This window comes from Lactuca sativa, chromosome 7 (assembly GCF_002870075.4).
Source record: "Lactuca sativa cultivar Salinas chromosome 7, Lsat_Salinas_v11, whole genome shotgun sequence".
In the NCBI taxonomy this organism is placed as follows: domain Eukaryota; kingdom Viridiplantae; phylum Streptophyta; class Magnoliopsida; order Asterales; family Asteraceae; genus Lactuca; species Lactuca sativa.
The window spans coordinates 58,356,975-58,372,778 of NC_056629.2; the positions used below are offsets into that span (position 1 = coordinate 58,356,975).

Sequence of the window (15,804 nt, forward strand, 5' to 3'; positions counted from 1 at the left end):
TATAAACAAGCCATTATGACATTTGTGGTTGGTATTTATTTATTCATATGATGATTACTATCAGAAAAATAGTCTTTTACGACGTGTAATGCATGTCGTAAAATGCTCAGACCCTGTCATAACGAGAGACGACATGCTTTTGCACGTCGTCTATTTACGACGCGCATTTATGATGCGCATTTATGACACGCATTTACGAGGCGCAGTTATGACACGCAATGCGTATCAAGGAAGGCCCTGTCGTAAAGGAAGACGACATGCATTTGTGTGTCGTAACCTTACGACACGCGTTTTTATAACACGCAATGCGTATCAAGGAAGCCCCTGTCATAAAGGAAGACGACACGCATTTTTGCGTGTCATAATTTTAAATGTTTTTAAAATTATATATTTTTGATACATTTACTAATTTTCAAATTAAATAACACATTAAAAGTCTCATAATACAAAATAAAATACCATAAACAATAAAGATAATTCATTGCACTAGTATGTCAAATAAAAATAATCATTCAAATAGTAAGTAAATGTAACACATTGCTAATATTGCATAATAGTTATTACAGAAAACAAAACATGTACAACATTAAAAGAAACCCATGACTAAATTCTCCTTTGACAGTGTCCAGTATCTAAATGATGAAATCCCTATTTCGTATCAATAATAAACTTCAGATTCAAACAGGACAACTCACTTGTTATATATAATGACAATCAAACTATATTAAGCACAAACAAATTAACCACTGCACATGTTAAATGAAAAAAGTAAAGCATATGACAGTAAGCAATTAAAAAAATAGAAAAACCTACCCGAGATTGAGAAAGAAAGGTTTGGTTCTGCTTCTTAGGTATTAGTATAATGGATGAGCGGAGAGACATGTATGATTCTGGCTATCCAAACATAATGGGCTCAACTTTTGGGTTTGACAAAAGAAAAGATTGCAAACTTTTTTGTCTGGTCTCAATGGACGTCAAAGTAGTACAAGTAAGCTATCTTCTGTTAATTATTATTTATAGGTGAGGTCCATTCTTGTCCCATCTATCACCTATTATGTTGTATCAAACACATCATGAAATGAGAGAAGACTAACCTGAACAAAATTAAGACGATTAGATGTACTTTCCATTTCTGAACCCAAATCCTCTATAATTTTCTCCTGCAATGGGAAATAAACAGCTAAGCTTATTTTTGGTGATCAAATAATATATCTATCTATCTATCTATCTATCTATGTGAATTGTGAAGTGTGAAGAAGAAAAAGAAGATGATATCCATGCATAAAGCAGATGTGCACCTGTGAAAGGAGTTCGTCATGTATGGTGAGCCCAACAAATCCGATCCTTTCTACACTTGCACTTAGTTCATCTAACTCTTCATTTTGTTGTCTGTTGTACCACACATACAACAATTACATATTATTCACAAATACAGATTTATATATTTCAATTTTTATTATCATTAACACAATCTACTTTGAGCTTTTTTTTTTCTTATTCATCTTTAGCATTGTACATTCAACTTCTTATTAGGACCTTATCCTTTAGCTGTGTACGAAAAATGTTTTCCATTTGGATGACATTGTGGTAAAAATTTTAAAATAAAAATTTATAACACAAAGGAACGAAAGTAGGATGCTATAATAAAAATACATCATCATCCCTGGTCGTTTTTTTGGGTTCAAAAAACAATTTAAGAGGTTATAAATAGCAAGTAAAGGTATGCTAGATCAACCCATTGGACCTGCTTTTTAGGTATATCTATCAATAAAATATGAGTATAAATTTTTATACTCATCAAACTAAATCAAGAAAATCAAACAAAACACAAGAAAAAAAATCAAGAAAACACACCTTATGATGAATATTATTGTTGTTGTTGTTGTCCATATTGTTGTAAAGTAGACGCCTTCTTAGGAGTTGCAACACCAATTCTCATAGGTCGACTTGAACAATATTGACCATTCATTTTATTCATAGCTCTAGATGAAAACACTCTATTATAGTCATTAATGTAAAAGATGAAAACACTCTATTATATAGATTAACATTTACCATGTTGTCACTACTGTTCCTAGGAACATATTAGCTACAATTTTTTAAGTGAAGGCACTTTAGCTACCATGTGTTTGAGTTACGTCTACAGGTGGATTCACTGTAGGAGTAGTTGGTGTTTCTTGAGTGTATAAAGGTTCTGTGTGGGTTGTTTTGGTTCCTTCATTGTTATTTGCCTCATTCAATGCAACAGGCATATTTACGACATTGGTGTCACTCTGATCAACTTGAATCTTGTTTGTTATAAAATGATTGAACTTAGACTTGATTATCTCTGACAAAATGTTCCCTGTTTCAGACTCTACACAAGAATAAAGAAACAGTAACAATAATGTATGTGACTTTTGACTAGCAAAATGATATATATAGAAAGGTTAAGTACTAGGCACCTATATAACCAATATTCACAGTAAATTAACCAGTATTCACAATAAATTACTAATTTACCCTTAGTTAGTTGTAAATTTACTCTTTTAACCCGGAAAGTCTATCTGACCCAAAAATTAAATACAAAAAGAGTCCAAACTGAAACACTTTGCATATATGCTTTCACAACGTTTTGATGGCCGCTCATGAATTAACTCCGTCTGTACGTAAATAGTGCATGCACTTAATTATTACTATATGTAGGAAGATAAAGAGAAAGAAGTGGATCTGGGTCAAGATTTAAGTCAAAATCTTGACTTTTTCAGTGAAATAGAAGTCAACAGGTCTCCAACACATAGGTATATAGATATGGCAGACCAATATAGGTTGGTGAAGAACCCCAATTGTTATCTGATTTTTTGGTATAAGAAAACTTTTAGTGTAAGCAAAGAAGTGTACACAACACACACACTGATCTTGATTTGATGTAAATATGAAAGCATATATAGTTGGTATTTTGTTTAGGTTTATAGAATAACTTTTAAAGACCAGTCTGTAACTAATTAAAGATGTCAATTTATTTGATATTGGTTCAAAATAGATGTGACATCAATGTACCATTTCTTATGTAATAAAACAACAATTTCTTAACTTTCTTGTGTATTTTTCTATTCATTAAGCTTAGTTGATTCCTATAGATGCACTAGTCCAACGAGTTAGGTGGGTAATTAATAGATTTTTACCTTCCAGGCTGCTTTCTATTAATTACATTGAGTTGACTGCAAACATTGTTATACTCATCAATGTATACCTGTCACAGTGCAAACCACAAAAGCATCAAAAAACCAACCAAGTATATTCCAAATATATAGTAGCAAGTAAGTAATTTGTGCTTCAACAAGGAAAACAATAAGGATTTAAATAACATAGGAACCAATAAATACCAATTTTCCAAGAAACCTAATCCAAAATCAACATTTAAATTACAAGGGTAATTTGGTATTTTTAAGAACGGGAAACAAGGAAGATAAGGTACCTGTCTGCCATCAGGATGACCATATTTTTCAAAGTTCTCACGTGATATTGGATCTGTTAGAGTTTGATAACCCTACCTGTTAGAACCCAAATCATGTGATTTTAAAACTGATTAAACAAAATTTCAAGGTGAAGATCTATGAGGGATTGTCGCTAGGGGATACTTTCAAAGGAGGATATTGAGAAGATGGTTCAAGAAGTTGATAAGTATGAGTCTAAAGAAGAGGAGCACAAGAAGAATTTGGAGGCGAAGAATGCTTTGGAGAATTATGTGTACAACATGAGGAACGCAGTGAAAGATGAGACGATTGGTGAAAAGTTGACTCCAACATCATCTATTGCTTTTCTTTCCCATTACTGGATAGATAAACTTTCACAAATCTCTGTATACAAGATGTAAAAAAGTCAAATTAGACAAACCTTGAGAGTACTTCAAAATTTCTGAAGCAAGAATTAGTTACAACTAACAAAAAAAAACATGCAATTGAAGAGTAGACGTGTAGAAATAGAATAGTAATTGATGATGAAATTGAAGAGTAGAAGTGTACACTTCTACTCTTCAAATAAGCATTAATATGCATCAACTGAAAGACATCATCATTACTAGCAAAAGAGCCTCCTTGAGACGAGTCACAAAAAACACAGAACTATAAGAGCGTGAGGTGAGATTTTGTGAACGAGAAACCCTAGTTCATCGATTCTCTTACATGAGAATTTTGGGATGTTGTGGCAAATCAATCTGGTTCATGGTAGTAATACCCCAATGTGACTACCTTCTCAATCTATCCATGCATCTCATTAGAACCCAGTGCGTTTCATCTGCCCTAGTTTATGCCTTTCTCAACTCACACTCAAATGGATAGAAGCTAGGAAATGCATTTCTTCATCTTCTTTGTCGGCTCTGGCAGTGAGGGTTGGAGGCGGTGGATGTGGATGAGGAACGTGGAGACAGAGACATGGATTGAAAGGAGATATAAGAGAACAAAATAGAGAGACAAGAGGGGCGAGAAGAGAGTGGATTTTGTACTTTTCTGTTCCCCTCCTTCTCCCTACTTTCCTATTCTGATGATAAGCTCTGAAATGTTCTCTATTTACTTAAGATTGTCGAAGAAGGAGAAGAAGTGAGCCTGAGGTTGTCGGCAACGAATCGATTATAGAGAGCACGTAACGTGTGAGTAAGTGTTTGGATGTACTTCAAAAAAACCCAAAAAATTAATAGTGTAATAAGAAACGCGCGCTTGATTAAAAATTATAAAGCGACATCTGTAGACGACACATACTTAAAATAAAAGCGCCTTTCGTGTTTGTAATTTTTTTATTGGACGCTAATTTTAGGGCACGCACAAATGTGTGTCCTCTATCCTTCAAATTTTGCGAAACTGACAATATTTTTTAGGGCACACGCAAATGCGTGTCCTCTATCAGCGCGTGTCATGAATCAATATCTTTGAGAATATAATATATACACATATATTGTATTATCATGTCGACCTGGTTAAACCGGAAATCGGTCACCATACCAGTTCAATTAAAAAACGATTTTTGAAACATAACTTAAAATACCCTATTTACTAATTACAAATTCTTAATTATATTAAAACAGAATTAATTATTCAATAAAGCTCAAACATTTAATTCGGTTTTCTAAGTATTGCAACGATTATTGTTGTAATCACGTTTTTATTGTTTCTATTTTTATTGTCGTAGTTTATGTTCATGTCAAATCATAAGAAAACTTTTTTTTTAATGAAACACATTTCATCCTTTCTAATTGTTTTGATAAGATATTTTGGTCACTCTATACTTAAAGTAACATTTATCTACGTTATGCTTATAATTTAATAAAAAAAAAAAAGATGGTGGATAATTATCTTTCTATACTGTTTTAGCTAAATTATTTTCTACTCAATTCTAATCAAAATATTTAATGCAAAATAATTATATTAAAACAATATATTAATAAAAATATATTTCTATATATTATAAAAATATTAAAATTCAACTTCCAATTTTATGTATTTATTATTTAGTCAAAATTTGCCTACTTGCTTAAAAAGTCAACGTCCATGACCCTCTTTTTAGCCATCACCGCCGGCACAATTCAGTCACGTCGTTTCATACATTTCCCATTTCACCCTCTACATCTTTAAATCTTTGCACCTGAATTCTTCATAATCCAAAATCCTCGTAGGGGTAGTTTCGTACTTTCAGTAACAACTGCCTAACCGCTGACTTCTCCACCATTTTTTCCTTTCCTTCACGCCTCCATCATTTTCTTTTAAGTGTCAATCTCAAAAAAGTTCACTCTCAATTCAAAACGAAAGAAAAAGAAAGGGAAGGAATCGAGAACACCAATTTCCCAAAAGATTTGATAATCGATACCAAGTATTCTTGATTGAATTTCGTTAGGGTTTTGGGAGAAGAACCTCTGGTTTCAGAAGCAACCGTCTGATCATATTCGATTCGATTCGTAGTCCAAAGGTAAAGTTTCTTTCAATCTTCAGCTTTTTAATACTTTTAGCGTCTAGTTTTCAAGATTCTGTGATCGCTATGCTGGGTTTTGTTCGAATATTACTGGGTATGTGTTGTTTCTGGTTTTCATTTCGGGGTTTTACTGTATCGGCGTATACTCTGTCTAGGGTTTTGGTTTAATTCCTTGGAAAGTTCTATAGAAATCGAGGCTGAATTGAAACTTTATACAAATCTGATTCAATTCTTAATACCCTATGCTTGATGAAGGTTTTTGTGATGATCTTTTAGCTTCTTGCATCAGTTTGTTGTTCATTTACTTGCATGTGTGTGTATATGTACAAGCATGTATGCATATTATATGGGTTATCTTCGTTTTTTTGGTTTCATTTCTTGTAAAAACACCTCGATGGATTAATGAAATAAGAACAATGAATAAAGAAAGTGATTTATGCTGTGAAAATGGTGGTTTTATGAGTTAATGGTTCCATGTACGCTTTTTCAGAAACAAAATTTGGTTATGAGTAAAAAGGGGGAATACAATTTTGATGAAAAAAATCCAAGATTAAATGAAATGTGCATTAACAACAAATCTTGAACCCCTTTATTTGCAATTTCATTTCATCTCTTATAATTCACTTTCATTGCATCATTTTTTTTCCATCAACAACGTTTGGAGGGCTACTTTTGTCATTTACTCATTTTATTTCCTTCTTCTCAAATGTGATAAACCATGCTTGATTTCATATCGAGTGTTAGCAATGTTAAAGATGCATCCATTTTCATTTTTGTAGGTAAAATGACCTATTTGGACATATACATAGCTCCAAAATATTAATTATAATTGGTTTCCATGAATAATGTTCTCTTATTTTTGTCATTATTGAAGGGTATTATAGACATTTTGGCGATGACTCCACGAAGCAATCGCCCTCGTGGACTTGTGCTCAAATACGTGCTTCAATTCGCATTGTTTGCAGCCTTCAGCCTTTGGGTACTATACCAAATCCGACAACCCAACAACGACATCATGCCACGCGGGCGCCACGTCAGCAACGACCATGTTTCCAACTTCTTGGGCCGAAAGGGTAGTTTCGGAATATCAAAGTCAACCCCTGTCTCTCTCTCAGCTTTGACTCTAGAAGACGTAACAAACCCCGGTGAAGAAGGCGAGATTGCTGCCCGGTATTCGAAAGGGATCGAGGAAGTAGAGTTTCGGAGCAAGGCGGGATCCGTAAAAGAGGGAAATGACGATAATGCCCTTGTGTTGACCGTGGCAAAGTCAAACATTAGTTATCCGGATGAAAACGGGATGCCACAACATATTCGTGACAAGTTTGTCGGGATTCAAAGTGTGATTGGTGTGGGCCACGAAAATGAAAGCAATGTCACGTTACAAGAGTCTTGACAGGTGGCATTGTTTGTAGGTTTGGTTTTTTGTTTTTTTTTTCTTTTTGTACAGGTAAAAAAAGTAGATGCTACTGATTTTACTGGTTTTCGTTTAGATGAATACAAAGTAAAAAGGTATTGAAATGAATGAAATGTTGATGGAATAACGAGCCTGATTTGTAGCGTAATGGGGAGATTATGATAAAGTTTTGGGTGTTTTAGTATTGAAAAATCGAAAGGTTTTAGGTTTCGTTTTTAAGAAATCTTGTTTGGTTTTAAGAAGTATTAGTGTGTTTATGTAGTTTATTAGCGTTATTAGTTTATTACAATATTTTTACAGGGCTGTTTGGTAGCCTTTAATTTTTGGCAAAAACGTTTCTTAATTTTTGTCTTCTAATTATTCAGTTCCTAAAAAAATTATTTTAAAAAAAAGTTGTATCTGAATTAAAAAAAAAAAAAAAACAATGTCTCCTACTTAATTAAAAAGGAAAGAGGTTATTGTTTTGATAAAATGGTTTCTCTGATCATATTAATATCATTAATTATTTATAAAACTACTCCCTCCATCTTATATTAATAGTTCATGTTTTTTTTGGTTTGTCATAAAATAATAGTTATTTTTAAAAATAAATATACATTTTACCAAAATATACCTCATTATTAGTTAAACTACCATAGAATTAAATACAACAAAAGGATATAACTGTCATTTCATTTAATAAAATTAATGATAATTAATGTTTCCTTAATTTGTTTGTGGATAATAATTTTAGGACGAAGCCGGTATTAAAATATGGACATAAATGTGTTAGACATTGCAACCCGCCCCGACCCATTTTGGACATAACTTTATTGACCCAGACCCATGCAAAACCCAGCAAAAGACATGTGAGTACTACTACCCAAGATTTGAAACTGAGAGAAATATAACCTAAGAAACTTATTGAAATCTATTCTATTAAATATTTTTTTTTCCATCTATCACATTCTTATTTAATTTGTTGAATGTTATTTTGTGGTTATTTTGAATTAATTTTTTTTTATATGTCATTACTTTATTTTTTATTTTCTAATATATCATTAATTTAGTTTTCATAAATTAAATATATCATAATGACTATATTAATTTCAAATTTCAAACTTCAAATTTCAATTTCAAGTGGGCGTTTGACTTATCTTTTCAGAAGGCAAAAAGAACTTTTGGGAAAAGTTACAAAAAGCCAGAATTTTCTGACTTTTTCAAACAAAATCTCAAAAGTTGCTTTTAAAATACTTTTACCAAACATTTTTTCCCTTCTATCTTTTTCTAAAAGTCCTTTTGGTCTCTCAAAAGATAAGTCAAACATCCCCAATTACTAATAAATTATAGTTTAAACCTTCGATGTAACACTTTGTTTTAATTAACTCGTTTAGTACACGGGTCTGACAATTAAACACATAATTTTAATTAATTCATTTTTTGCATGTTAATTTTTATTTATTTATTTTAATTTTTTTCTCATAATTTTTATTTGTTTCACATTTCAAATCCAAATAAACATCATCTTCGTATTTAACATTTTGTTTTAATCAATCCGTATTATATACGGGTCTTACAACCAGTGATTTATCAAAAGTCCGTTAACTATTGAGTCAACCCTAAATATGGTTATATTTAAGTATATTTCTTGTTATCATCATTTCTCAAAGCCAACTAGATTTCCTAAAAATGTAAACTTTGTTCATAGGCTTTCATGTATTAATCTAAACCTGAAGATTTTGGTAGTACATAATAACATAAACTATCTGAAACGCAATTTATCATCTACTTGTTACGAAGGTTAATCTGAAAAATTATCTAAAGCTTTTGATTATAGAAGTATTTATAATACCCTTAATTAAAGGTTATATAATTCGAGTCTGGGAAAAATTTAGCAAATGAAAGTTAATTTCACATTTGTTAGTTTTATCTTGCTAACAAGAATGTTATGGAAAAGATATACAATCAACAACAAACATGGCCAGTTTTGGCTTATCTTAGGCCTTATGCAAAAAATAGAAAATAAAATAAAATAAATAAGTTTATATAGAAAATTCATGAATATTGTATATAATGTTATTGGAGTGTATTAAAAAAGAATACAACAAAATAAAGCCTAATAAGAATCAAACTTAGGTGTCATCCTAAAAGCAAATAAACACTTACCAATCAAGCTACACTAAGAGTTGTAGAGAAAATTGTTCCTATTAGTTTATATGCATATATATCACCAACAAGATAACTGAAAAAAAATATATATATATACAGCATAAAAAAAGTCGAAAACAGGTATTTTGATATCGAGTGTCGTGCCAATAACCAACTGCACTAAAACTATTTTCTTAAAAGATGTGAATAATATTGTATATAATATAAAGTTAATAAGGTAAAATGTTATTTTTGGACCCTATTTTTTTTCGGGACCCTGTGTCATCAAAAACTTTGATCATCCCTAGGGTCAGTCCTAACAACAAAATACATAATTGAAACAAACAAAATTAAAATAGATGTATTACAAGAATCACAATTTAGAAGAAAAAACATATTTAAATGTAGAATTACAACCATGAATTTGTGTAGAGATTGAAGCTGCCCTGGTATATGTCTGCCATTAGGATACAATCATACAACAAACAATTAAGATATGATCTTGATTATGATTAATCAATACAATGTTTCCATGAGTATGTAAGAAAAACGAAGACAAATCACAAATAGTTGTTTTCTTATTTACAAAGTTCCAACAAAGAGTTATCATTAAGAACCTTAATGCAATTGTCAATAAGTACCTTAATGCAATGATAACATCCAGATAACAATCCATAATTTCAATTGTAGGCATAATCATATTAGCAAAATTGAAAAACGATTTACATTTTTTTTCTTTTACGAATTTATGGTATAAGAAAAAAATAAATATTGAGATTTTTCTTAAAAATCAAGATGGTGAGCTCAATTAAGATCCTTTATGTTTATATATATATTTTTTATGGATTTTTTCGATTCGACCAAGAAATTTGTATACATATATATTAGTTGTATAAAAATAATTGTGGGCCCTTAAAATTTTTAGGCCCTGGGTGCATGATTCAACAAGTTACGCATACCCAATATCATATGTTACAATTATTATTATATGGTATGAATTTAGTAACCATGAACTAATTGTAATTTTTTGTCGGATTTTAGTTCTATGTTCTGTATAATCCACGGATCTGTAGATGCATATTGCTAACTGATATTTTTTGTTTAATTAAATGTGTTAATGTTATTCTGGAAAATGTCAGTTTCAGATCATTGTTTAAAAACATATATATTAAGATGACATACCTGACTCCATTGTATCCGATTATAGAAATGGGATTGTGATTTCCTGATTTTTGGATTGATCATAGTGATGGAATCCCCATAAATAAAGTTAGTTGTAGATTAGAAAAACACGTCATTAGATTCATCAATTTCAACTTACTTATTTAGAACGACAAGGAGATATTAATGAAATTAAAAGGCCAACATGTAACTGGCAATAGTATGAAACATAACATAGAAAGAGAAAGAAGACACCTAATAGTGTTAAATAGAAAATGAAAATTAAACAACATGCCTTAAATAAATTGTGGAAAACTTCCAAACTAGAAAAATCCAAAATAACGAGGTATAAAATTTGTACATTGATTGATCAAATACCTACCCCCATCCAACCCAATCGATCACTACATTACATGCAATAATGGCATTGTACATGAAAAGATAACATAACACTAAGTTACATCCTCATTCCTTGATTCAAACACAACACAGAAGAACAAAAAGTATGCACCAAAAAATATCCAAACTATTGTAGGGATATGTCAACATCAATCCTTAACGATTTACCTCTAGTTGGTTCCTTGAAAATAACGTTATATAGAATTGAAAAAAAAAAAACATGTATTCAATAATCTATTTCGTGAAAACAAAATCACACACCAAAAAGAAAGTGACTATAACCAAAGAAGTACCTAAATGCAACAACCTAAGAGTTAGTATGAATTGAACAAAGACACAACACACTATAGTTAGAGTACCATGAACATAATTCACCACCATAATGACCGGTATAAGTTAGGTTTCTTTGCCTGATTTTTGGTCCACATGTATGATGTTGCTTTTAATTCCTCTAGAATTAAAGGAGGTGAAGATACTTTGTTTTGGAAGATTTTGGCGTTTCTATCCTTCCATAAAAATATAAAATCCACATTAAGCAATAGAGAAACACATCTAGAAGTTTGAGAGGCATCCCTTATTCCCAATATTAACTACATATTTTTATCATTTATACGAGAGTATTTTACAAATCTAATATGGAGCACTCCTTTATTCAAATAGATATTTTATCCATCTCAAGTGTAGAGGTGCTCAAGATTTTTTGGAAAGGTGGGATAGAACTAATTCAACAATCCTGCCACAATAGATTCTATCTCCACAAACTACCTTCTTATCGAACATGTTAATCACATTTACGTCAAGATATAAAAATTCCTAGCCAACATTGGTAATAGACCTCAAAGTGATGCTTAGTCCTTAGCTTGATAGTCACGAATTTCTTAATTCGGATTGTAAAGTGTAAAGATTTAATGAATCTAGCCTAAAGAGTGTGTGATGATTCACGTTTTATTTGCCACCACTAATTAAATAGAAGTTCCAATATGTTGATCTCAAGCTTCCAACGACAAGCCCATTATTTACTTTTGGACTTATAATTTTATTCCAATACACCTAATAAATCTTGTTATTAGTGGTATTCCGCCCCACATGATCATTTGAGTTTTGCCTAGTCTTTTTTAAGGACTATGTTACTTTTATAGATGCTTTAAATATGAAATAATAGTAGTTCGGAAGGCTATCAAATACCAATTTGATAAGAGTGAGTCAACACCCTATATAAAAGATTTTGTTTTCCAAGACTAGATTCTATATTTGAATTGTATAAGGATGGACTCCTAATTTTTGGCAAGCGACATGTTAGCATCAATGAGGAATCCTGAATAAGTGAATGGGAAGGATGTCAATAATACACATGTCATGGAGGCCATTTCAATAGCAATGACAACAATGCCATACACCTTGCTTTTTTAAGAAATTTACCTCTAAACCCAAGGTCAACTAAAAGCACCTAAGGATCCTAGCAAGATTGGAGAAGTTAATATACGTCTAATCTCCGATAGAAATTGCATCATCATCATAGAAAATGTGTGCTATAATGGTGACATTTTGAGGATTTTTGAAGGCGTGAAATATACCACGTACACATGTTTTAGACATTACTACATAGAGGCCTTCCATGAATATGATAAAGAGGAATGGATAGAATTATCAAATGCCTAGTTGGTGGTTGTAGGGGCGGAGCTTCAACATTTGATTTGGGGGGCCGGAAATATAATATGTATAAAAATCGGTAAGCAGGAGGGGCTATAGCCAAAACTTTATATTTTTGGGTCTAATATGTATAAAATTAAAGTAGAGGGACTATTTCTAACAAAAAAATCAGAGGGGGCCACAACTCCTCCTTGCCCTATAAAGCTCCGCCCATGGGTGGTTGAATTCTTTTGTTGAGGAACCCGTTCTCTAAAATGAACATTCAAGCCGTGGTGATACAACCTCTAATCCAACGTCTCCAAAGAGAACTAAAGACCATTTGTGACATCAAATAATTTAGGAACTCCCATTGTATATATTCGAAGGCTTTGTCAAAATCCATCGTAAGGAGGCATCTAGGATGTTGCAACTATAGATGAAGGTCAATTACACCACTCACAATCTGACCACATTAGCTTTTAAGTCTATTGAAGTCGTATACAATTATTTTTGTATATGCATCTAAGTATACTAATTGGTGTTGTTGATCAAGTGTAAGATGATATTTTACCTTAGGTATGAGGGTTATAAATTTCGAGTTGCAACCCCTACTAATCTTCCCATTGAATCCAAATTCATTGAAAACATAAACTAAATCTTCTTGAAGGAGTTCCCATAAGTGTTTCAAGAATTTGAATGTGAATCCTTCTAGACCAAGTGCATTTTTATTTCCATAAAACCCATCTTGCTTCTTTTGTTTCCAAAACCAAGAAGGATGTGTCAAGGAATGAGGCATCACAAGGCGAAACACTTTTGAATAAAGAACTACACAATTTGGGTCTCGAGGATGGATTTTTCCTTGTGTTTTGATGAGAAAAGTCGAAGTACTTCATCCTTAATGTTGGATGGTGTCGGTGACCCAATTATTGTTAATCAGCAAGCTATTCATTCTGACTCGATATGTGTTATTGATAAAACCATGAAAAAAAAAATTGTGAATTCCCATCCCCTTTTATTGTCCATTTTATTTGAGATAGATACACTTTAATGTCTATAAAGGAATAGGATTATGATATCTATATTCCAAGCCAAATTGTAATGTTTTTCTTGATTTGATAATGGTCTAGTTTCTACCACTTTTTCAATACGATCGATGTTTTCAACAAGAATTTCCCGGGAAGAGTTTTCCTTATCAAATTTGATGACTCTCCAGCTTCTATGGTTGTTTTAACCAACTTTAATTTGAGGACTCATGGTGAATGAAGTTATATCTTGGCTTAAGAAAAGTAAGAAACAAAGTCTTTATCTTCAAAGTACATTTCAAAAGGCCTTCGAGAATACTTGGACTCCATTATGGAAGTTCCAGATAAATTATACACTAATAACATTTTCTACTTCATTAATGATTAATGTTAACATCAACCTTGTTGCCAAAAGAATACACGATCAATAGATTATATCAATAAGAAAAAAAATGGAATAAACCTGTCACGGTGGTTCACCAGAACCACCACAAATCCGGTAACTTTATATGTACAACTGCCGCCGTTCGCCACCTATCAGAATCATTAATCAACACAATCATCTATACATCAAACGTTCTTCGGGAGATGAAAATTATTCTTAAGAAACTTAAAAGCAACCCTATCGTCACGATGACACAACACTCTCAAGATCGTATTCGGGTCGTTCCGATCCCACTCGCCGGACTCCGGCAAACGGCCACCCTTATCCACCGCTAAAGCCTTACATTGCTGGATTAGGGTTTCGGTGTCGGTTGCAAAAAGGGGTAAAATACCTTCCACCGGAGCCGAGAATTTGCTTATCAATTCCGTCGGCAATCGATCGCCATGAGACCAGAAAAGATCGACGAGAAGATGAAAATCCTCTTGTATGTTGAAGGAATCTTGAAGAGTGAAATTACGAGAATGACCTCCGGCAAGCAAAACCAACAAAAACCCGTCACACGAAGCTCTCATAATTTCCGTAATTACCCTTGTTCTAACGCTATCGTCGTGTACAATTCCCGTTATTTTTTCAAGATTCTCTTCCAATTCTTCTAAAAAAGGTTCGATTCTTGAAGATGAAGCTCCATCGATGTATAAACCCTTCCAAAAAACATGATTTAATTCATGAAATACGAGTTTATATCCGGTTACCTCGCAGAGTTCTTGAATCCCGTCTTCACAAGCGGTTAAAGATAGGTTGAAGCTAATTTTATAGTAATTGACAATATTGCCCTTGTCAGTTGTTCTACTTCCAGTGCTGCTCAATTGTGCGACTACCCTTTCTTGAAAAATTTGTAATTCTTTACGAATATAAATAAAAGTATTAACACGAACACATAATTGTAGTATACCACAAGAATCATCATCATCATCATAATCATAATCATAATTGTCTTTTGTTGTTCTATTTTCAGCCATTTGTGACAACGAGGGTATTTTTGGAAGAAATTTGTTTCGACTTCCTGTAAGGTGGTGGAAAGAAATTGTTAAGAACATGAATTGGATATAAAGATTGAAATGTTTTGGTAAAAAATATTTACCAGAAGTGGATTTTGCTTTGAAAATGTAATCTTGAAGGGATTTATCGAGACCATTTATTAAATCTGGTAGTAAGGCTGCATGAAGGGGTATTGGTAGTAAAAAGTATGCTTCCAATGTTTCACTAATTGTTCTTAAAACTTCCACCACAGATTGACCAAATTGCCCTTGGTTTACTTTTGGGTTCCACACCTATATAAAGAAGAAATGAGTAATAGTCAAATAACTTAAAGTAGTATCTCATAATACACAAATAAGTTAGGTTGCTATATCTTGTTAAATTAAAATTAAGCAAAAAAAAACAAGAAGGATAATTTTGTCATTTTACATATTCCAATTCCATTTTTCTGCTAACCAAACAAATATGAAATTGGATTTAAATTTCATTTCCTGTCAGCCAAACAAAATATAGAATTGACAAAACTGCAAATTTAGTCCTTGTGGTTTGCAAAAAACTTTGGATAGGGTCCAAAAAGTTTTCGACTTGCAAAGAAGGTCCAAAATCAAGGTTTTTCTGAGTTTTTGGTCCAAAAAAAACTTGAAATGACGGTTATACCCCTTTTAATTTCTTTTTTATATATATTTTTT

The 15,804-nt window shown here is 32.1% G+C and overlaps 3 protein-coding genes across 4 annotated transcripts in view; 1 reads left to right on the top strand and 2 right to left on the bottom strand.

Annotated features, from left to right (window-relative positions):
• Positions 1-1,010: 1,010 nt before the first annotated feature.
• LOC111883792 (uncharacterized) lies at positions 1,011-3,468 on the bottom strand. Its single transcript, XM_023880108.1, has 9 exons — positions 3,458-3,468; positions 3,366-3,381; positions 3,191-3,232; positions 2,438-2,444; positions 2,139-2,356; positions 1,745-1,761; positions 1,299-1,389; positions 1,095-1,160; positions 1,011-1,049 (listed from the first exon to the last, which is right to left on the bottom strand). The coding sequence occupies exons 1-9, from the start codon at positions 3,466-3,468 to the stop codon at positions 1,011-1,013; spliced, it is 507 nt and encodes a 168-aa protein (XP_023735876.1).
• Positions 3,469-5,647: 2,179 nt separating this feature from the next.
• LOC111883925 (uncharacterized) lies at positions 5,648-7,502 on the top strand. 2 transcript variants are annotated; one of them, XM_042896581.2, is made up of 2 exons: positions 5,648-5,937; positions 6,825-7,502. In XM_042896581.2, exon 2 carries the CDS (start codon positions 6,836-6,838, stop codon positions 7,331-7,333), a length of 498 nt encoding a protein of 165 aa, XP_042752515.1. In that variant the 5' UTR covers positions 5,648-5,937; positions 6,825-6,835; the 3' UTR covers positions 7,334-7,502. The 2 variants fall into 2 exon arrangements, with proteins under 2 accessions (XP_042752515.1, XP_042752514.1); XM_042896580.2 differs by having other exon boundaries at positions 5,661-5,937; positions 6,815-7,502.
• Positions 7,503-12,946: 5,444 nt separating this feature from the next.
• LOC111883790 (protein unc-13 homolog) overlaps positions 12,947-15,804 on the bottom strand; it is a 7,063-nt gene continuing 4,205 nt past the window's right edge. The window contains exons 4-5 of the mRNA XM_052765837.1: positions 15,219-15,408; positions 12,947-15,140 (exon numbers count right to left, since the gene is read on the bottom strand). Of these exons, the coding sequence (XP_052621797.1) occupies positions 14,263-15,140; positions 15,219-15,408 (1,068 nt within the window). The 3' untranslated portion in view covers positions 12,947-14,262. The remainder of the gene's footprint in view (positions 15,141-15,218; positions 15,409-15,804) is intronic.

Excerpts from the sequence above, each read along its gene's own strand:
- LOC111883792 (XM_023880108.1), bottom strand. Across the intron at positions 1,161-1,298 it reads ATGACGAACTCCTTTCACAG|GAGAAAATTATAGAGGATTT; the intron begins GTGCACATCTGC and ends TTCCCATTGCAG. Across the intron at positions 1,050-1,094 it reads ATCGTCTTAATTTTGTTCAG|GTGATAGATGGGACAAGAAT; the intron begins GTTAGTCTTCTC and ends ACAACATAATAG.
- LOC111883925 (XM_042896581.2), top strand. The coding sequence starts at position 6,836 with ATGACTCCACGAAGCAATCGCCCTCGTGGACTTGTGCTCAAATACGTG.